Source organism: Pogona vitticeps, chromosome 6 (genome assembly GCF_051106095.1).
Source record: "Pogona vitticeps strain Pit_001003342236 chromosome 6, PviZW2.1, whole genome shotgun sequence".
Classification (NCBI taxonomy): domain Eukaryota; kingdom Metazoa; phylum Chordata; class Lepidosauria; order Squamata; family Agamidae; genus Pogona; species Pogona vitticeps.
Window position 1 is genome coordinate 65,135,085 of NC_135788.1, and position 23,500 is coordinate 65,158,584.

The 23,500-nt window shown below is 39.8% G+C and overlaps 2 protein-coding genes across 4 annotated transcripts in view; one reads left to right on the forward strand and one right to left on the reverse strand.

Annotated features, from left to right (window-relative positions):
• POU6F2 (POU class 6 homeobox 2) overlaps positions 1-23,500 on the reverse strand; it is a 414,737-nt gene that overhangs the window by 305,514 nt on the left and 85,723 nt on the right. The gene's annotated exons all lie outside the window — the stretch shown is intronic.
• LOC144583544 (uncharacterized) lies at positions 932-6,222 on the forward strand. Its single transcript, XM_078377477.1, has 2 exons — positions 932-1,235; positions 1,269-6,222. The coding sequence occupies exons 1-2, from the start codon at positions 1,033-1,035 to the stop codon at positions 5,509-5,511; spliced, it is 4,446 nt and encodes a 1,481-aa protein (XP_078233603.1). The 5' UTR covers positions 932-1,032; the 3' UTR covers positions 5,512-6,222.

The following is a 23,500-nucleotide window of genomic DNA, read 5'->3' on the forward strand; positions in this document are numbered from 1 at the left end:
CACTGTGCTTCCCAGAAGAGCCAGCTTGTGTGGCCTTGGGCAAGCTACATGGCCCCAGAATGCCCCCAGAAGACGGTGTTACATACAGCACTGATGTTACCTGTCTGTCATGGGTTTGGAGGGAAAGTTCCATCCTATGGGGAGTGGAAGGCGGGACATCAGGAGGAGGGGCTGTACTGTATATATATGTGGAGCGTGTGTGGAGAAGTTTAGGAGAGCTGGAGGAGAGCTGAGAGAAGAAGCTGGTGTGGGAGTCTGTGTGTCAGACAGGGTACTACTGTGTGTCAGTCAGTACCAACCTGATAGGTTCAGGTGTCTGTATGGGTAGCCAGAACTGATAGGTTCAGGGTCTGTGCTTTATTGAAAGGTGTTCTGTGTGAACCAACCTGGTGTATGTATGATTGAGACTAAGCCACGTTACTGTATCTTATTCACTTGATCATTTTATTTTTCCCTGTGTGTTATTTAAATAAACCTTATTCCTTTGTTTGTTTAAAAATCCATCCCTGGTCTGTGTGACTTCTTACAGGGAATGGTTGGTGGCAGCTTAGTGAAACTGTGGCATACCCCAGTAGGTCTGGGGTTGTCACATTGATTGGTGTCCAGCGTGTGGGATATGACTGGTCCAGTTGTCCAGTGGTACAGCAAAGCCTTGGCAAGTGTGCCCAGAGCAAAGGGGGTCTAGTCAGGGATCATCTGAGAGCGCGTAGGTAATCTTCTAGGCTTACCTCACGGGGAGGTACGCTAGTGGAAGAACGTGTAACCTCAGATTGGGGACTAGATTAGGGAGCTCTGAGGCAACCTGTTTTGGCGGGAAAAAAGCTGAGGCAAAGCTGAGTGAAGTAGCAGTGATCTAGCCTGTCTGCTGAGAGGCCTAGCAGAGGGGCGTTGGATTCTGGCTGGCAACAGTTACAAGTTAGTGCTGAAAGAACAGCAGCAATCTATAGAAGGCTGGTCCTGAGGCAAAGGAAAAAAGTGGTCGCTTTATTTTGAGGCTTGACTTTTGAAAGCAGCCTGTTCTGGGGGGGGATTATGCCCTTGACTCGAAGCCAAATGGCAGAAATGGGTGAAGTGAGGGAACCCCAGGTAGACCAAGGTTCTGAGGAGGAATTTGGCTCAGTGCAGGATGAGAGCACGGGAGAACAGAACCCAGAACTCAAGAAAATGCTCATAGTCCAACAGCATGAACTGAGGGTGAGGGAAATGGAGGAAAGATTAGAGAGAGAAAGAATGGCGTTGGAAAGGGAAAAGGAAGAGAAACAGGAAAGGGAAAGAGAGAAACAAAGACAATTTGAATTGGAATTGCAGAGAGAGAAAATGGCGTTTGAGTTAAGAAAATTGGAACTGATGAATCAGAACAATAATAACAATAGGGATTCTGAGGGGGGCCAATTGTCTAAAACTGACCTGAAGAAATTCCCTGTATACCACAAGGGAGATTGCCCTGAGGTGTTCTTTTCCCTCGTGGAAAGAGCGTTTGTGGACTTCTCAGTAAGGGAAACTGAGAAGATGACCATCATGCGATCTTTAATCAGTGGCAGCCTGGCAGAAGTATATGCAGAGATGCCAGAGGAATTGCTGAGAGATTTCGCAGAGTTTAAAAAGCTGGTGTTTGCCAGACATGGGATAAATGCAGAACAGCTGAGGCAAAGATTCAGGTCACTCACCAAGAAACCAGAGCAGACTTTTACCCAAGTGGGGGCCCAACTGGTGAGGCTGCTAGAGAAATGGCTATCTCAGGAGGGAACAGAGACCTTTCAGCAGCTCAAAGACCTGATAGCGCTGGAACAGTTTTATTCAGTCCTGCATGGGGAACTGAAGTTCCAGGTGAGGGAAAGGAAACCGAAATCTGTGGCAGAGGCGGCCGAGATCGCAGATTTTATTTCCCAAATAAGAAAGCCCTTAGGTGAGGGGAAATCTATAAGCAAACCTAAAGAGACCTACAGCAAGTACTCTCAGGGACCAGGGAAAAACCAGCAAGTGGGAGGGGCCCATGGTGAAGGGAAGCCCTCAGACATGAAACAAAGACCTCAGATTTTGGAGGGAAAACCAAAACAAGATGAGAAAGACTCAAAATACAGCAGAAAATGTTATTTCTGTCAAGGAAAGGGCCATCTAATCTCAGAGTGTGAGAAATTAAAGCAGCTAAAAAGAAATGTGCCTCATGATTTGAGTGGAACCAAGCCAAAAGCTGTGTTCTGTGTCCAGAAAGAGCAAAGCTCCTTGCCACTGAGGGAGCCTGTTGCCATGGCTACTCAATCTGGAACAGTTACATCTGCTGATCAGGCTGAGGAAAATGGTCCTCTTGTGGAGGTCAAGCGCTGCTTACTAGTGAGAACAGATTCGCAGTTGTTTGAAACCGCAGGGGTGGACGTAGGAATACTTGACCATCAGTATAGGGGGCTGAGGGATACTTGTTCCCAGGTGACCCTGTGCCATCCAGATATTATTCCTAGGGAGTATATAATCCTGAATGAGAGCATGAAGGTGGCAGGGATTGAGGGACAGGTGATCTCACTGCCAGTAGCTGAGGTACCTGTGAACTTTCAAGGCTGGAGGGGAGTTTGGCGGCTAGCGATTTCATCGACTCTGCCAGCAGCCGTGCTCGTGGGAAATGACCTGGCTGAACATGTGAAACGGGTGCTAGTGATTACACGCTCACAAGCTACCACGGGGACAGTTCAGGGGGGTACTGATGAGCCCGAGACGGAAGCAGAGGGGAGTTCCGAAGCTGTGGTGGAAACCTTAACCACAGACAGCCGATTTGGCCAAGAGCAAAAGGCAGACGCCACTCTCCAAAAGTGTTTTGAACAGGTGACAGACGCCCAGCTAACACCTGAAACCCCAGTGAGATTTCGAGAGAAAAAGGGAATTTTATATAGAGAGACCCTGAGGAATATCTCAAAAGGGGGAGATGGGATCAGAAGTCAGCTAGTGGTACCTGAAAAGTATCGCCCCATGATCTTACAGAGGGGGCACTCTGACATGTTTGCTGCGCACTTAGGGGTGAACAAAACACAGCAGAGAATCACACAGAATTTTTACTGGCCTGAAATAGGGAAGCAGATCAAGGAGTTCTGTAAACAATGTGATGTGTGTCAGAGGCAGGGGAATAACCGTGACAGGACCAAAGCAAAGTTGTGCCCTTTGCCTGTGATTGACACTCCGTTCAAATGCATACTGGTGGATATTGTGGGACCTTTGCCCAAGGCCACAAAGAGGGGGAACAGGTTCATTCTCACCATTGTGGACCATGCCACAAGGTACCCTGAAGCCATTCCCTTGACTAACATTGAAACTAACACAGTGGCAGATGCCTTGGTGGGGTATATGTCCAGGATGGGATTTGCCTCAGAAATAATCACAGATTTGGGCACATCGTTTACATCGAAGCTCATGAAACGGTTATGGCAAATCTGTGGAATTAAACACAAGGAAACCACTGCCTATCACCCTGAAAGTAACGGGTTAACGGAGAAGTTCAATGGGACTCTGATGCGCATGATTAGGGCTTACTTGGCAGAGAATCCAAACAATTGGGACCAGAAGCTGCAATCCCTTTTGTTTGCTTATCGATCAGTGCCACAAGCCAGTACCGGGTTCAGTCCGTTTGAACTCTTGTTTGGGAGAAGGGTGAAAGGGCCCCTTGATTTAATCAAACAAAATTGGGAGCAGATCACCCAGGATGACCCACAAGACGTTGTGACATATATAGACACCTTGATGAATGACCTAAAGAGAAACCTAGAGCTAGCAGCAGAAAACCTGCAAGCTCAGAAGGTCAGACAGAAAACATGGTATGACCACAAAGCCAGGGAGAGGCACTTTGACCCAGGGGAGGAAGTGCTTTGGCTTAGGCCCTGCAGAGAGAACAAACTGCAGCTCAAATGGGCAGGACCATATAGGGTCATTTCCAAGATGTCAGATCTGAACTACCTTATAGAGCAGGAGGAGAACCAAGCAAGGAGGGTGGTACATGTGAATGCCCTAAAACCCTACTACAGAGGGGAACAGAGGGTTTTATTTGCAATAAAGGCAGCTGAGAGTGAGGAAGCTGAATTACCCTTCTGGGAGGGTAGAGGGGAAGTAAAATACAACCCAGATGAGGTAAAGATCAGTCCTGCACTTACCCAAGACCAGCAGCAAGAACTAAAAATGCTGCTCATCAAATATCAAAAGGTGTTTTCCAATAAGCCGGGGATAGTGAAGGGAGTGATGCATCGGATCCACACAGGGGATGCACCCCCGCAGGCAGTATCCCCATACCGAGTGACGGGACCCTATAGGGACAAGGTGCGGAAGGAGCTGGACGAGATGCTTAGGGAGAACATAATCGTCCCCTCTTCTAGTCCTTGGTCCTCTCCGATAGTCCTAGTAGACAAGCCTGATGGGAGCATTAGGTTTTGTGTAGATTACAGGAAATTAAACCGCGTAACCACTCCTGATGCCTACCCAATGCCCAGGCTAGACAACCTGATTGAAACCATAGGGGGTTGTCGGTTCATTTCATCATTGGACCTAGTAAAGGGATATTGGCAATTAAGAATTGATCCCAGGGATCAAGAAAAGACCGCCTTTTGCAGCCCTTTTGGTCTCTATGAGTTTAGAGTCCTGAGCTTTGGTCTCAGAAATGCACCAGCCACATTCCAAAGGCTGATGGACCAGACCTTAGCAGGGCTCAGTGACTTTACTGTGGCCTACATTGACGACATAGGGATCTTCAGCAATACCTGGGAAGATCACCTGAAACACCTGGAGTTAGTGCTGCAGAGGTTAAGTGCAGCAGGGCTAACAGTAAAGGCGAGCAAGTGTCAGCTGGGTAGCCCAGAAATAAAATACTTGGGACACATAGTAGGGGGAGGAGTGATCAAACCCCTAGAGGCCAAGATAGAAGCAGTTCGTGATTGGCCTAGACCCAACACCAAGAAAAAGGTCAAATCATTTCTTGGGTTGGTGGGCTACTACAGAAAGTTCATTCCAAGGTTTAGCGAGATTGCGGCTCCGCTGACCGATCTGACGAGGAAGAAGACTGATGACCGCATCCCGTGGACCAGCGACTGTGAGGAGGCGTTCCAGAGGTTGAAGGAGGCCCTCATCAACTATCCAGTGCTGCGTGCTCCAGACTTCGACTGGGAGTTCATCATCTACACCGATGCGTCTAACAGCGGGGTAGGAGCAGTTCTTTGCCAGGAGGATGAGAATGGTGACCAGCATCCAGTGTCCTACCTGAGTAGGAAACTCCAGAAAGGTGAGAGACATTTGGCAACCGTGGAAAAGGAGTGCCTGGCCATAGTCTACGCGATCCAGAAGGCCAAGCCTTACATCTGGGGAAGACATTTTACTCTGTGCACTGACCATTCACCACTGCAATGGTTAAAGACAATGAAATCCCACAATAGCAAACTTATGAGGTGGGCTTTAAACCTGCAAGACTATGACTTTGAAGTGAAGGTGGTCAGAGGGTCAGTGAACTGTGTTGCTGACGCCTTGTCAAGAAGACCTGAAGATTGAAGACGGCGAAGGAACATGGACTATGTATATATTTTGGTGACCAAAAGGTTAAATGTACCTGTTGTTTATTAAACATGCCTGGTTTGTATCAATAAAGGTAACTTGATGTATTGTAAATGGTAAATGTTTAGATGCCTAATTGATATGGTTATCCTAGTGTAAGTATAAGTAAGTATGGTATTGTATGTTATTGCATAACTGTTTTTGTATGTTTTGGATCCAGGTTGTTTTTTGGAGAAAAGCACGTTAGCTTTCCCCCTACAAAACAACTTATAAAGAGGGGAGGTGTTACATACAGCACTGATGTTACCTGTCTGTCATGGGTTTGGAGGGAAAGTTCCATCCTATGGGGAGTGGAAGGCGGGACATCAGGAGGAGGGGCTGTACTGTATATATATGTGGAGCGTGTGTGGAGAAGTTTAGGAGAGCTGGAGGAGAGCTGAGAGAAGAAGCTGGTGTGGGAGTCTGTGTGTCAGACAGGGTACTACTGTGTGTCAGTCAGTACCAACCTGATAGGTTCAGGTGTCTGTATGGGTAGCCAGAACTGATAGGTTCAGGGTCTGTGCTTTATTGAAAGGTGTTCTGTGTGAACCAACCTGGTGTATGTATGATTGAGACTAAGCCACGTTACTGTATCTTATTCACTTGATCATTTTATTTTTCCCTGTGTGTTATTTAAATAAACCTTATTCCTTTGTTTGTTTAAAAATCCATCCCTGGTCTGTGTGACTTCTTACAGGGAATGGTTGGTGGCAGCTTAGTGAAACTGTGGCATACCCCAGTAGGTCTGGGGTTGTCACAGACGGGAGTGATAAACCACTTTTTTTCTCTCTCCTTTTTTTGGGGGGGGGGTAAATATTACATAATATTGACTGGTAATTGTAAATACTTAAATGCTGCATTATATTAATAAAATGTCTGAAGTCCAATCTACCATGAAACAACTGCATTGTAATGAAGCATTATGTGCTCAGACATACTTGACACAAGACATGCCTATGGATGTTTGTCAAGGTTCAACACCTTGTATGTTTAGGAGTGTTAAAATGATTATATGAATTGCAGGAAAAATTTGTCCTACAGTGAAAGTATTTAGTTTTTCAAAACAGTGGGCCAGCTCTGGCAGAACAAGATCAATGAATTCATAACGTCATAGCAGCTGATTGTTTGTTTTGCTTACAATGTGTACACAAACTGATGTGATGCAGAGTTGACTTGGTATTTCCAATCAAAGAGCACAATCTTTTGAAAAAGTATACATTCATGAACTATTTTTGTCATTATATTATTGCTAAGTATCAAAAATGCTGGATAGTAGTCTCATAAAGCTGAACATGTAATCAGAAATGCAAATGATTAGGAAAAAAAGCTTGTTAACTTAAGGAAATTGAACAGGAACAAAGTAAACACAGATTTGTATTAGGTTAGAACACACAGTACAGCAGGACTCCCATATTCACAGGGGAGTGCTTCCAACCCTCCCCCCATGGCTGCTTTAAAAAGTGCATAATAGTGAACACTAGACATGGTAGAAGAAAAAAAATCTGGAAAAAAAGTATTTTCACCATGTATTACCAAAACTGGCCAATAGAGGGAGCCAGAGATAATTTCAACAACAAGGATACATAGTATGGTCTCTGGCTCCCTCTAGTGGCCAGGTCTTGTAAATGCACCGTGAAAATACGTATTTCTAGGGTTTTATCTTTTAATAGTTTTAATATTTTCAGACCGTGGATAGGTGAAATCGTGGATACCATTCCCACAGAAATAGAGGCCCTACTGTACTTTCCTACTATTAGAAAATCTGAGTGACCAGATAAGAGAATGTTTATAGTTAGAAAAACATGAAAACATTTTATAAGAGCTATAAATGTATGATAGGGCACACACAGTTATGAATTAACAAACAAGCATTTATCACAAATCTACACTGTTTTGAGCACCATAAATCAAAGAAGATGTAACAGTACCGCAGCAGGTTTTGTTTTCAGATGCTGGCAACAATAAAATAGATTTTACATAGACTTCTAACACTTTTTATATTTTTAATATGCTTTTTATATACTGCTAAGAACGTATATATTTTAAGAGATTATTCTCTTTCATATGCTTCTTAAATCTGTTTTAGGCTATAAGTTCTTGTGTTCTTAGACTGCATTTGAAGCATTCACATTGTTCCTTTTTTACTTAAAAAACTTTACTAGTAGGTGATATGCTCCTGTATTTTATATTCAAATACAACTTAAGTTTTAATATTTACACTCTTTTTTGTAAATTGCAGTGATATATTTTACACATACTGTATGTGTCTGCAGTTTTTACATAACTGTAAGAGTTTTGGGTGTTGCAACAACTTTGAAGTAGTTTTGTACATATGGAACATAAAAGCAATGTAGATAAACCTGTAGAAATAGATAAGCTGATGTTGCTTGGAATTATTGGAACAGTGAAGAGACTCATACTTTGATACTCAGATGAATATTGATATGACTATCTGAGATTGTTTGGTTTCATTCTATGATCCATTTTATTGGAATAAATGCTAGATGTGACAAGCACAGACTTCTGACCCCCTCCCCCCTTGGAGATCTATGAATTTATGTCCGACTCCTAGGCAGAGCCAAACACCTAAAATCTAGGTCTGACATATTGAACAAACATTTTCTTGAGAGGGCATCCATGATGATAGCAACTAACATTTTGGACTGAAGAATGTGTAAAAGCTCCCAAGCTGTGGTATCTTTCTAACACCTCCACTCAAAGTTTCCCACAGCAGGTTTTTAAATACAAAAAAGACAACATGGGAGATCATATTTATTCACAAATAAGGCTGTCCCAGGTGGTCTGTTGTTATGTGAACAATGTATACTCTGATCAAAAAGGGGGATACAGATCTAAAATGTAATAAATAAAACTGCCTTGGGTATGATGCGTACTGTACTGGAACAGACCAGGGTTCACAAGCTCATTCTGAACCCAGATAAGACAAAGATTTTGCTCCTGGGGGGGTCCCTCTGAAAGGTCAGAGGGGATTGTCACTAAGCTGGATGGCATTGCTGTCCTGTTTTGGGGCTAAGTTTGTAATCTGGGCATCCTTCTAGACCTGGCTCTTTCTTGGGAGTCTCAGATCAGCCTTCATAACAAGCTTAGGCTAATCCCCCAACTCCACCCCTACCTAGATGAGGGCTCCCATAGGCCCTCAGTGCAGGCTCTGGTCATCTCCTAGATTGACTATTGCAGTGCTCTCTATGTGGGGCTTCTGATCGATAGAATACATAGGGTCCAGAATGCGGCAGCCAGACTGTTTGTTGGTGCAAGGAAATTTGATTGTATCATTCTGGTTCTAGCTTATCTCTACTGGTTACCTATTGTGTTCCAGATCAGGTTTTGATATTCATGTATAAAGCCCTTCACAGTTTGGGCCCATGTTACTTGTTGGAGTGTCTTTCCCCAATGTCATCTGCCTGACCCGCTAGATCATCACAGGTAAGGCTCCTTCGGGTCCCCACCACGAGGGAGGCCTGTAAGTCATCCACAATTCCAACTTTGAGGAATCAGCTTCTGGAGGAGCTTCGCCTGGCCCCCTCCCTGTGGACATTTAAGAGGCAACTGAAGACACGGCTCATCAGGGAGGTTTTCCACACCAACCCTAGTTGACCGCTTAGTTTTCATCCATTACTGTTCTGTATCATTGTTTTGCACCATCTATTTTAATGGTTAGCTGTTTTCAGCAGTTTTATTTTTATTTCTGGTTTTGCATATTTATTGTGAGGGTAGCAGGAGTTCCTGGAGCTTTGTAACTGCAGTATAAAGGAAGAGGACTTGCTGAAACAGGTGATCTTGGAGACTAACCCTCCCATCATAACTTGATTCTCTGGACCCTCTTGAAACTGGAATTCAAGAAAAGGAGTCAACTCTGCTGAGATCCCATCTCTTGGTTTGGTTTTTGAAGCAATACTGTCTCCACCTATTTCTTTTATGGCTATGTAAAATCAGAAAAAGTGACAACAGAAGGGAAAGGGGCATTTAATATATAGGGAACAGCAATTTAGTGATGGAGGATGCTTTGCTTCTCACTGGAAGCAGTGAACCACCTCAGTACATATAGAAATATTTGGTATTTATACTGTCAGCAGCTTAGTGCACATGTTGTGAACTCTGGAAACAGATAACTAGGCAAAAGGGGAGGGAAAATGTTGTTGTTTCATGAAATCCAGGAGAAAAGATATAGCCAGCTTCCATGTGTGCAAATATGATGGCACTTATTATATGCATATTGATTCTCTATTTCCAGCAGTGTCCTAGAGTAAATCAAGCCTAAACTATCTCTGAAGGCAGAAATGATGAAACTGGGGTTGTTGTACTTTGGACACATAGTGACAAGACAAGATTTGCTAGAAATGACAATATCATTGGGAAAAGCTGAAGGCAGTAGGAAAAGAGGAAGACCAACTATGGGATGGACCATCATCATCATCTTTGAACCACAGAGCTGGAAGCGACTCTACAGTCCAACCCCTGTCAAGGAGGCACAGTGGGGAATCAAACTCCCAACCTAAATCACTGAGCTACTGACTCCATAAAGGAAGGCACAGTCTTCAGATTACAAGAGCTGAGGCAGTTGAGACAGGATATTTTGGAGGTCACTCACTGATAGACTCACCATAAGTTCATGACATGTAGCAACAATAACATAAATGATAACAGTGCAAATCTTTCAATAAAAAATAATGGATTGTTGATCACCCTTGAAATGAATTATGAACTATAAACAGAAAATAAAAACCCCTACAGATCATCACTAATATATTTTAAAATATCATCTCTTTGCAAATTTATTTTAAAACAGGTATCTTAGCAGAGGATGTCAGCATTTGCTGAGACTCCTAACTCAATCCTCTTTGCACTTCTGTATGTTTTTCATGTAGGAAACTGCCCCATGATTGCAGACAAGTTTAAAATAAATTCCACTAAAATCAATATCACTAACTTCCAAGAGTGTGTCTGACACTGAACACTGTGCAGTGGGAGGAGCAAAATAGCAGTTGTTTGTGTTTCTTGTTTCAAACTTTTTCAATACAGGACTAGAAGTGTATCTTCAAAATTTCTCACAGCCAGTAAAAAAGCAATGTTCAGGGGTGATTTTAATTCTGTTAGAACCAAATATAAGGCTTTTAAGTATTAATCATTTAATACATTGCTACTCATACCAAGATATGACATATCACTTTTACAGAGCAGCTAAACTGGTTAAAAAATGGTGACAATAACACTCACATCCTATGCGTATCTACTTTTAAGAAAATCTCACTTAGTTGTACGTATGACACTATAATCTAAAAATCTAACAATAAAATAATAAGTAAAACCTGGCAAATAGTTAATATATTGTCACATATATGATAAAAATGTATTCAAATAATCACAAGTTTGGGTTAATGATTTAGTTATTTTAATAATTTGATTCATTCTATATAGCTGCAACAGTGACAAGATAGTATAATAACGGTAATGCAAGGGAAGGCAAACTGTGCTTCTCCAAATGTTGCTAATTTTTTAATTCCCAATTCATGTTAGTAGTTGTACACCACCACCACCACTCATATCTTCAGACACTAACTGTTAGAACAATACAACAATGGAACCAATTATCTTGGGAAGTGCTCCCCGCACCAATGCTGGAGGCATTCAACAAATAATTAGACAGCCGTCCTTTGCTTTGGATACATACATCTAGCAAAGGATTGGACTTGATGGCTTTGCATCATTATTCTATTATTGTATAAGGAAGGCTATTTAGTATAATATAATGTATATTAAATATTTATGTTTATAAACACTTTAACAATTACATTTGTATGCAGTATAGCATGGCAGTACACCAGAGATACACAGGAAAACATGCAGATTGGATCTCGTTTCTTTATACTTTAGGCCCAATTCCACTTGGTTAGAAACCATGCACATAAGACAATCGCAAAGCAGCTTTTCCCCTCCTGTTGGCTCTTCTTTGTTCATTCAGGTGTGTACTGTCCCTAGCTCTGCATTTTGTGCTGTTTCATCCTTTGGACGAACAGGTGTTTGGTGCTTCCTAAGCCCGCTTTTTCTGGCAGGCGCCCAGCTTCCCTGCCCTGGCTTGTCCATGTGCTGTGCTCCATGTGCTCTGAGCATGTGCCCGCCAGAGGAGACGGGGCAGGGCTGGGAAACACCAAACACCTGTTTGTCTGAAAGGATGAACAGTCACAAACTGGTGGTTCATGCCCATGTCTAACTGTCACACATCCAATATTACACTAACTGTAACACTGGGTATGTGAGAGAGAACTTGCTTGGAGGGGGAAACTTAGATGATTGACTTTATGTAATCACATCAGTAAAGAGGATTCTGGCCATATTGTATATTAAAGGTCATCTTGAGAAAATCCAATAAACCAAAGCAAATGTAACGTTACTACTTACTTTCTCTTTCCCTCCCTAATTTTTTTTTCATCCCCACCGATTAATCTGCTACAGTTTCCATGGACAATCTTTGATTAATGATAACACAATCCTGTACATGTTCACTCAGAAGCAAGTCCCATTGAGTTTGGTGGTAATTACTCCCAGGTACACATGTATTTACCATGGAAGCCCTGATCTTGCGACTCCACAACAAGTTGCTGGAGTTAAGACAACAGCTCAAGGCAATTTAGGATCTCAGATGAAATTTCCTTTGACCAAAGAACATCTAGTGCAATCTCTTTTCACCAATTTGAAAAGGAGGGGGAAAATTGACACTGAGCTAACAAGCTGATGTTAAAGAGGCAGATGGGGGCTGCATTTTGATTAAATACTTGAAATACTTAGAAAGCAAATACAATTTCAGCTTCTTTAAGGAGAGGCTCTTGAGTCAGATGGAATATGGTGTTATTCTTCTCCTGGTGACCCCTGCTTTCAGAATAAATGGGCTTTGTCCCATCTCTGATAGCATAAAAACTGTATCATATAGTGAAGGAGATGTCACAACAGAAATATGCCCTTATCTCCCTGTGTTTTATAGCCTCGTTTTTATATAATGATAAAGAATCAAACAGGATTTTTTAAAAAAAGAACACAACATAAACTTTTTAAAAGGAAGTACAACTAAAGACACTTGTGAACTAATAGCTCCTATGATATGTCCATAACCAAAAATTTACAGTACAGGCAGGTCAGAAGTGCTGAGAATCATCATAGAAAATGAAACATATGAAACAGTGAATAGAAATGTGATTGGAATTTGATTTGATTTGAGTCTTAGAACTGCAGTGCTGGAAGAGACCCTATGGATCATCAAGTCAAGGAGGTACAGCGAGGAATCAAACTCCCAATCTCTGGTTCTGCAGCCAGATACTCAAATTACTGAGTTATCCAGATGTTTGAAGGTGTAAATAACTTTAGCAAAATGTGTGCCAAGTATTTATTGTACACAATACTAAGTGTATGTGTAATCATCCACCCACCCAATATCACACATTTACCTGCTTAACAGTGACACTCCTCCTTTCAGTGGGACTCAACATAGCTACTCTTTGGAATGGCTAGTGTGCAGATAAGGCCTAGTTGTTGCCTGCCTCATATTGGAGCATACTGTACTACTACCATTTTGAGTGAAATTGTTTTGACCCACATTTCAGTGAAATTAATCTTTGTCAACCATAGACATGCACAAGCAGTTAAGAATTTGTAGACTTCTTCATCAACAACCAATAGTCTACAAAAACAACACCAAACGCCAAATGAATGATGACAAAGTTTCAAATAAAAAGGATTTAAACTCCAAAGTTAGAATAGCATCATGAAGCAAAAAATGGCTATGAGAACAGTGTAGGTTTGGATATTAGAGAGACACAAACATGCAGAAAGGTCGAGTTTGATGACAGGAAGAAAAAGATGTGGGCAAATATACGTTTTCCTTTAGCAAATCTCTATATTATCACAGAGAATCTGAATATGTAACTATATCCCTTAACATCTTTGTATTCACCCCTTTTGAATGTGTGAATGTCTGATGTATTATTAATCTAAAACTGGTTTCTCAAAGAATGTAGCCGTTCCCTCACAAATTCATTATAACATGTTCATTTAGAAAGAGCATATATTTAAACTGTAGCCATATAAAACAAAAACAAAATACCACTGAAATATATTTTTTCAAAGTAACAAAGACAGAACTTTAGTTAATTTTTTTTAATTTTAAAATCTATGTATAACCAAAACTGTAATGCTGAAAGCTGTACAAATCAAGGGAGAATTGCATAACTTTCCTGTACATGTTTGATGGACTAACTCAAAAATGAATTTTAACAGCTGTATTTGTTACAGCTGCCATAGCCCTGGCATTGGTAAGCATACAATATCAGCTGACCTGCCTGCCAACCGATAGTAGCAACCCAGGTTCACCTACACGGACATATGTCACTGTGTTGCCCTGCCTGTCATTTGAGAGTGAAGAATACAAAACTGGCACCAAGCTAGGCGTACAAATGGTCCCTCTGACCCTACTCCCATAAAAGGAGAACCACTTGGGAGGGTCCTTGCCCTATGTGATGCTCTCTCCTTTCATTTGGATCTGTCCCCATGCCTCAAGACCAAGGTTCCCTCTAACCTGCGCGTGTGCATGCATGTGTGGAGCTCCATCAGGGCTGTGCACCAGCAGCTGGAGTTGGTGCTTGTTTAGTTCCAGTTTCAACTGGAAACCACCATCCCCCACACGCATGGGGTGAGCTCTCAGGCAGAGGGGCTGAAAATTAGAGAGAAAGTTGCACAAGAACATTTCAAAAGCTGTGATGATAAAATAAGGCCAAAACCAAATCAACAATCACACATAGAGAATGGATGGTAGATGGGAGACTGTTCAAAACACAGTGGCTAGCTTGGACTGCATGTAGACTCTAAATCCTTCTCAGATGCACCAGAGTTTAAAAAACCTTACTGCTCTGTTCTACCTGGGAGCTTTTCCCACCCTTGCCATCCTGACTGGCCAGGACTGCAAAGCCCACAAAGAAGGTGTGTGCCAGCTATGAAGGCTCCTGGGAAGCCACCCAATGGAGGCAATATGGCAGATGCCACACCACCAAACTTCACTGCCATACCTTGCCAAGCCAAGCCCTGGGTAAGTTGAAGACCTTCACATATGGAATGGCAACATAAGAAACCTTCTTTCAGTGCCTTACGGTCCTAGCAGATAAGGAGCACTGCCATAGCTGGAAGTACCAATTGCCTTGATTGGTGCCACAGAAGAATTTCCTGATTCATCAACAGAAATTATGAGTGCAGTTTTGGAGAAGGAAATCCAACAGCAATAATTATGTAAAAAGCCCACCCGTTTTTCTTTTGTTATTGATTCTGCTGGAGGTAACGTACATAAAACTCGTCTCATTTGAGTACATCCCCTTTCTCTAGAACAAAGTGAATCTGTGTATTAATTTCATAACCAGTGAAAAATTGAAACACATAGGATCCACTGAGTTCCTTTTTCATTTTTTCTGACATTAATGCTTCGAAGAACCAACAAATAAGTATACATTCTGTGACTCTTGTTCAAGACAGAGGGGCATGGCTTTCACCAGTGACAGCAACCAAACTGTTTTCTGCATCCCCTCCTGGTAGCTGTGATTTCATTTTCCCAGACCACACTCAATGCTACACCATTCTGGGGAAGTGGTCCTTTGGCAGGGGAAGACAGTCATATTTTCCCATGCAGCAGCTTAGAATGATGCAACATTCTGGAACATAAAATGTTTACTGCCTAGAATGGCCCAAAAATCAAACCTAAGTCAAGGAGAACTAATTACTTTTTTAAATTGGAGTAATGGCAAGGGTGAACTTAAAGTAACTGCTCTTGCTGTCAGTGTAGTTAACCTCTAGGTACACAGTTCTGCTGTTAGGTGGTAAGAAGTAGAGAGGCAACATCAATTTCATAATAGGTGGTAAGCGTTCACTGGACAGTTTTCCTACTTTTGATTAAACACATTTTATTGTTTTTAATGATCACTTCAAAAAGTAGAAATTAAAATATGTAATTTATGAACCCAAAATCCTCTGGTATAATTCTTCCTTGCAAACTGCATTTCTACCTGTTTTCATAACCATTTTGTTTATTATGATTGCCCGACTTGCTGTTCTTAAATATTGCTGTTTTCTGTTCTGTAAATATCTATACTCAAGACTGAGAAATCATGTTAAGATTCTGGTGGTAGTTTCATATACTGTATAATACTGACTCATTATTTGTTTATATGTTATATTGTTTCCCCTCCTCCCTTCAAGATGCTCAGAGCATCACTTATACTGATTCAAATTCAAAAATCAAATTCAAATTCAAATAATTTATTGTCATTGTACGGTATACCCATATAACAAAATTCACACAGGCACCCAGAGACCAGACCCACATGCACACACATAAAATTTCCCCAAACACTCCCCACCCACTAAAAATCCCCCACTAAGAGTACAAACATCTACACCACAGGCTAAGTAACACTGTCCAACTAACTATTCACTACTGGTGGTCTTTAAGCTCATTATTAAGTGCAATTATAGCTCTGGAAGAAAAACTATTCAGAAAATGTGTTGTCCGAGTCTTAATTGTTCTAGATCTTCTGCCAGAGGGCAACAGTTCAAAAAAGTTGTAAGCAGGATGGGAAGAGTCTCTCAGGATGCTGTGTGACTTCCTCAGACAGCGGGATGTGAAGATGTCATCCAGGGTTGGTAGCTGGAGCCCAATGATATTCTGGACAATTTTAATGGTTCTCTGTAGAGCTTTTTTGTCCGCTACAGAGCTACTCCCAAACCATGCCAGAATGCCATAGGTTAGGACACTCTCAATGGTGCTACGAAAGTAGGACAGAAGTTAATGCTGAGATAAATTTAACTTCCTGAGCATTCTCAGGAAATACAGCCCCTTCTGTGCCTTCTTCACTAGTATGTTGCCATTTATAGTCCATGAGCGGTCCTCTGAGATGTAAGTGCCCAGAAATTTAAAACTACCAACTCTCTCTACTTCCTCACCATTTATGTACAGTGGTAAATGTACATTTCTCTTCCTCCTAAAATCAATTATGAGTTCTTTAGGTTTTTTGATGTTAAGTGTAAGATTATTTTCTTTACACCAGAGTATCAACCCTTGTGCTTCCTTTCTGTGAGCAGACTCATTGTTCTTATTTATGACCCCCACCACTGTCATATCGTGTCATATCGTCCACAAATTTAATAATTGCATTGGTGTTATACAGTGGGGTGCAATCATGTGTGTACAGGGAATAGAGGAAAGGACTTAGCACACAGCCAGAGGAAAGGGAGAGAAATTAATGTCTGGTTTATTTCTATAAAATAAATATTCTAACCACAATTTTCCACTCAGATGCATTCACAAAAATGATGTGCAAACTAGTGAGAAGTGCAGGAAACAAAGTACAAGGCTGGAGACTGAAACTCACAGATTGTTGTAACTGATGGAAGCAAAAATTGGTGACAATTCAATATTTTTCCACAATATTTTCTAATATTTAACTATAATACAAAGTATGAGTTTACAGCATTCATGTATGCAAGGGGACTGTCCCTAAGTTTATAGATAGGGTGATCTTACTGCCAAAGAAGCAAGTAGTTCTTCAGACCAAAAAGCGCTTGCCTCATCTGATTAGAACACATTCCAGAGACATGCTATTAGCTAATTACAGTGCTGTTTTATTCAATTAGTTAATTATTATTATTATTATTATTATTATTATTATTATTGTGTTTCCATAGCTGTATCAGAACAGAAGGTTTCTCATGTTCTCTAGTGTTAAAGGTATTGGAGGCAAATTCATAGATAGGCAAACACTGCATATTCTAGGTAAATACTTAAATTGTGCCTCACATGGTTATATATCGCCCATAGGAGGAACTATAAAAATGCAGTGTTTCACTCAAGAGAATGAATTATTTGTATCTTCTTGAGCATGTCTTCAATGAATAGGGAAAGCTTTCATCATAGTACTTCCCTCCAATCCTATTTGGTCCCCAAACTTTCCACCATAACATTATAAGATCCTCCATAACACCAGGGATTAAATCATTTCTCCTCCAACAGTGGATTTTCCCATCTTTTGATGTTCCAAAATAGGGTTTGGGTTTGTTTGCTTTTTGGAGCTATTCCTGCATATTAATGACCAATTACTTCTTGTGCAGCTCGGGAGGATCACCATAGTACAAATGCCTGATTCTCCTCAAATGCTTTAATAGAAAAAGTAAACTGATGTGTCACAAAACAAACAGAAATATAAAGCTAGCCCATGCTTAACACAAGAGCCAGTATTAGTCTAGCACACACAGAGACAGACAGACACAAACACATGGTAAAGAATACAATCAAGTTATTACATACACTAAACACCACTGTGTACATATATTCTCTCCTTCCTTCTTAGCATAGCTTGACATTCACCTTGATTTGACCTGGAATGCAAAAGTTAATTCTACCCTATATTGAATTTTTTTCTCATGCAATAAATTTCTATATAACTATTTTTAGCAACCCCCAAATTACCAATGATTCATATATTTTAACTTAAGAGAAACTGGCGCTGCATTTTTGACCTGTTCTATATTCACTATGCATCAAGGATGCCCACTAAAAAATAAGCATGCTTACTCAGTATGACTTAACAATGCTAAAAACAGTAATATGTCCAAATTAAACCATTCAATACAAAGCAATTCTTTTGCATCACACAGTAGCTGATATATAGCATATGTACATATGTGTATGTACATAGTACATATTCTATTATGCAACTGCTTTTCAGTGTTTCAGCCAACTATTAGATACTGTAGTTTACTAGTATCCTAGTAACTGAGTAAGCACACTTTACATTTTATTTTGACCTAATACCTGATCCAAAAGTCCTCATAAATAGCTACCAATATCTGGGGATAAACTGTTTCCTCAAACATCTGTTTGGTAGAATAGAAGTTTTTTAAAAAAAACATAGTGGACAGTTAAACACTTGTCTCACTCTTTTCTGTGAGGGAAGTAAATGTATGGTTAACTCTGTTTTTCCCTACTGGTATCAATGGAAACCAAGGCATAATTAATGTGCATGGTTAACGAAGAACAAGGACATATCCAATGAGATGCTGGGAGACCTGGCCTCACTGCGTAAGTGCATCATAGGCAAGTGGCTCTGGACCATTTTGATGAGATTTTTTTTAAAAAGTAATTAAAAGCAATGTATTTTACTTGCTCCTGAAAGACAAAGAAAGTAAAGCACTGCTTTTTAAAAAAATCACAACTATAACAATAACAAGCTATTTGGGGGCGGAGGTTTATAAATGCAACTGTAAATCATTTTTTAAAATAACTTTCTCATCTCCAATGTTGAAGTTTCAAGCAGTTTCAAGGGACTGTAATTTAGACTAGATTGCAAATGGTACAGTGGGAAAAGTTAAAAATGACATCCCTGCCTTTCCAATTTAGGGAACCCCACTGTTGTTTGGACAAAAACAAAAAGCAAAACTTGGGACAGATTTCATCATAGATCATCTCACCTCGTTAGAGCAGGGGTGCACAATGTTTGAAACTATAACTGGCTACCTAAGGCTGTAATGTGGCTTGTGGCCTAGTGGGCTCCATCAGCAAAAAAAATTCCTTCAGTGCAACAGAAAGAAAAAGGGTTATATTGCAAAGCCTGGAAGCCTCCTGAAGCTATGCTTTTCAAGTAAGTTGGAGGGACTTTTGTGCACCATTTAACACAAAAAAAACCACCCTGTGTTTCAAAATATCTGACAGTGTTTGGTTTCATTCTTTGCATTTGGGGGTATATGCTAGATCTTAGTATTTTCTATTACTCTGAGTCTTAAATAAATAACCATGCTTTCTCCACATGTGCAAAGTTAATACTGTACTAACTTTTATGTAATTAATCAATATGCCAAAACAAAGTCAAGTACCAACAAACACTACACTGCTTGCACACCGTACAGGTGACTGTTTTATAAGCATCCCACGACAAAATCTGTGTTCCAGTTTGTTACAATAAAATAGCATTTTGTTCCCCGAAACAAACCAAGCAAAGCAAATAAAACAGTGCAGTTCTATGAAGCAGTCTTACTATTTACAAAATGACTGTGCTATTAAGTTGACTTGACTTGAATGTTAAGATAAGAAACAGATTTTCAATTAGAAAAAATAGGATTGTAGAAGACTAATATATAATATATTTTCCTCCCCACCCCCCACTTCTCATTGTTCTCAGCCTGTAGTTGGTGAAATTTTCAAAAAAAAATAAATAGATTATTTTGATTCAATTGCCAGACTTTGTTTTACTGACAAACTTCAGTTGTACATTCAAATCCCACATTTTACTTCTAACACCCTTCTCTTATGTTGTCTTGCACTTGGCTTTCAGTACTGGTGCAAGGGGCCTCTCATCCTCCTTCTAAGAATCAGAAAGCCAGATTCACTCCTCAAAGTTCTGTGGTGACAGCCACAGATCAACACTGGGCAATAGCCTCTCTGTGACACAAAAACACAGAACATGACATTCAGGAAGCGCAGAGCAATAAGGAAGGTTTGTTGCTTGTACTGAAAGTCTTCAGAGACTGGATTCTCCTTAATCCTGATGCAACTTTACTTTGGCCCAAGAGTGTGCTAATAGGGCTATTAGGAAGAATACTCTTCCCTGAAGTAGCACTCAGTACCTACATACCAACAACTTCAAGGTTGAAGAGGAGTCAGGATTTCAACCTTGACATCCGATAACCCATTCAAGTAAGCACTTTGCGGCAAAATATCTAAGCTAAAATGTAGCAATACAGTGTATAAATATAATGTCAAAGAATAATAATCACTTATTTCAATATGATTATTAGACTAAAAGTATTCTGTAAGGTGCATAATAGGATTATGGATTTTATCCACACTTATCCTTGTCAGTGACCATGTTTTATGTCAATATTACAAACTCGAAATACAAACTGAACACATACCTATTGACTCCCCAAACAGCAGCCTGCCTCAAAATTCAATTATTCAGCAAACTTTCTGCCACATTTTGAATAAGAGACTAGCATAAACAGGAATAAATAGTGTAGCACTTAAAACAACATGCAGTACTATAACCTTGTGCTTTTCAATGAAATTTGGCCTTAGTATAATATAACTCTTTATAAATGTACAAGTGGACTAAAATCTTATTCTTGAGGTAACAATTTACAGAACACAAAGTTCCTTTAACTGGACTTTCACACTCACTCTAAATGCTATTTATAATTATCCTAGTGATATGTTTTCACATGTGAGCATAAAAAGTGATATACATGGGAAATATGCAAACTTTTATAAGCTAGTGAGTGCATAATTTAAGGATTCACTGTTTAAGAAGGCTGGAACTTTTAAAATATAAGATGGTGTTTGTGTGTTAAGTGTGTGTGTGCATTTTCATACATGTATATGCATCCACAAACACACAATAAAGATTAGGAAATATAAATAGCTTAAAACTAGCTAAGAATCTATAAGAAAGCGCCTAACATTTGTTCGAGAACTGAATAAACTCAGATCAGTAATACTGAAGCTTGAAAAACTGTTACCTTTGATTTCCTTGTAGTGAAGTGTACATTTTGGAGGTAAGCCAAAAGTGTGTTGCATTATCGTCACAGGCCAAAAAAGAAAAAGAAACAAAAAAGAAAGAAGAAAGAGTACTATCAATCTTAACCCTGAATCTCTGTCACCTGAACCTGCTGTTGGAAAAATGCCAGTTTCCTACTATGGCCTATCAGATATTAACACATAAAACCATCTAACGTTACAGTCACGGGAAGCTGTGAGCTACTGCAAGACAGGATGTTTTTACTTGGAAACTAAGGTCCTCAGTCGTTATTTCATCTGCTTGTCTTTCATAAGAAGAGATATAGGCTTAACAAAGATTAAAGGCCCTATACAAGAGCCATAATGCTGTTTAGCAAAACAACGAAAGACAAAATAATATAATTATAAAATGAAAACAATGTAATAATATACCATCTATAAACTGGAAATTGCTGTAAGAAAGAGCAGTGTCTTGGGAAACTTTCACAGAAAAGAACAATATCTGAACAGTTTTAATTGTGAAGGATGCTTTATAACACATGCAAAAGCACTTCATAAACACTAATGCATGTTGAACATTCCTTCCCTGAGTGTTTCTGATGAAGTGTGCTTGTGTTCTATACACAATATCACTTCCTCCCATCTTTGAGATAGTTAGCTGTCTACCTCTCCTTAATGCCCCAAATTACAGGCACACAAATCTGAATGCAAAGCAGAACCCAAACTAAGAGCCAAAAAGATATTCATAGAAGGGATGGATTTTTTTCCCCTAGAACCACTGGAATCAGTATAGCAGCTGCTAAAGACTGTAACCCTGTATTTATGAGATTAAGTTCCGCTAATTACAAAGAATAGCTGTACATAGGATTGGACAGTAACAGAGCAATGCTACAGATTCAGAGGCAAGTCCCATTAAGTTCAATGAGGGTTTTTCCATGTATGTATGTATGTATGTATGTATGTATGTATGTATGTATGTATGTATGTATGTATGTATGTATGTATGTATGTATGTATGTATGTATGTATGTATGTATGTATGTATGTATGTATGTATGTATGTACAGGACAGCAGCCTAAGCAGCTTAGATATGAATCTCTTCTGCAGCTCATAATTACAAAGCACTTAGTCAAAATTCAACACTTGCAAGAGTCTGGGACTCCGAGATGCACAGGAGTCAGTGGGCCTTATCTTTGAGTACACTCACCTACCCTTGTTAAGGGATTAACAGCTATTGAAATCAAAGAGGTTGCACAGCAGTTGTCACCTAACTCAAATGCATGTCCAATAATGGCCATCTAACTTGAGTCACTTTCCTTGCATTTGTTCCCCAAAGGAATTAACTTGATGCAATTTAATTCTATAACTATTTAAGAATAAAACAACCATCTTAAATTCTGACAAAAGCTGAACAGAGGGCTTCTACTATGGTACCAAACCTGGAGAATTATCATTAGGGAGGTCTTTCTTTTTACCATAAAACTTGTCTGAAATATACAGTATAATCAGCAGCAGTCTAGAATAATAATAGTTGTGTTAAAAGTTTGATGTATAAATATATTTTGAAGTAAATTGTGTTGACTGCTGAACTGCTAAAGCAGGTGCTTTTATTACTGTCTTCCTTTTAAAAGACAGGAGGGAAAAATCAAAAGATTACTTAAATTGATTACAGTTAGTTTGAAATATTGAGTAGATTTTTTTGTAATTATAAGGACTCATTATCTAAATGAAACTTGTTAAATTAAATAGCAGCTAAATATTCCTATATGAAAGTGACAATTTCTTCTCTTCCCCCCACATAGAAACATATACCATTAATAAGTTATAATTAAGTAATAATGACAATCTATAGTGAGCATTGTATAATTCAACCATAATGATTTGGTCAGTTGTGTTATACTGTATTATTACATTATTTTTTTGCATCTACCTGTCTCTAAAAATGATAAGGCATGTCTTTTGATCAATTTTGCATGGACCTTTTGCAAAAAACATTTTGCAGCTTCATGCTGTATCAAAAATGCAGACATCTGAGCCTCTTCAGTTTTCTTATGGATTAAAAAAAACTCACATATTTTAAAGTTGTATCCTCTCACAAAAAAAGAAAGATTTCTGTGAAATACAAAATATGTGTTGCCTGTTATGTGCTTTCCCAATGTCCTTCTTGAAATGCTGCACGTGGAAGTAATTAAAAGGGATTCATTCAGAAGCAATTGCTGTAGAATCCAAATGTCACATTGTACTATGTAGTACTCCTCCAACACAGACGCATATCAACATCTATCACTCAAGCACACCCCCGAACATGCTCTGCTCCCTTTTCTGATTAGAGATTACAGTTGCTTGAGTTGTCTTACAGGGTGTCACTAGTTTGAATGACAGATGTCTGG

Bases quoted from the DNA above. Each gene is read 5' to 3' on its own strand.
- LOC144583544 (XM_078377477.1), top strand. From the start codon at position 1,033: ATGCCCTTGACTCGAAGCCAAATGGCAGAAATGGGTGAAGTGAGGGAA. The intron at 1,236-1,268 runs GTTGGAAAGGGA...GAAACAGGAAAG, and splicing joins TTAGAGAGAGAAAGAATGGC to GGAAAGAGAGAAACAAAGAC.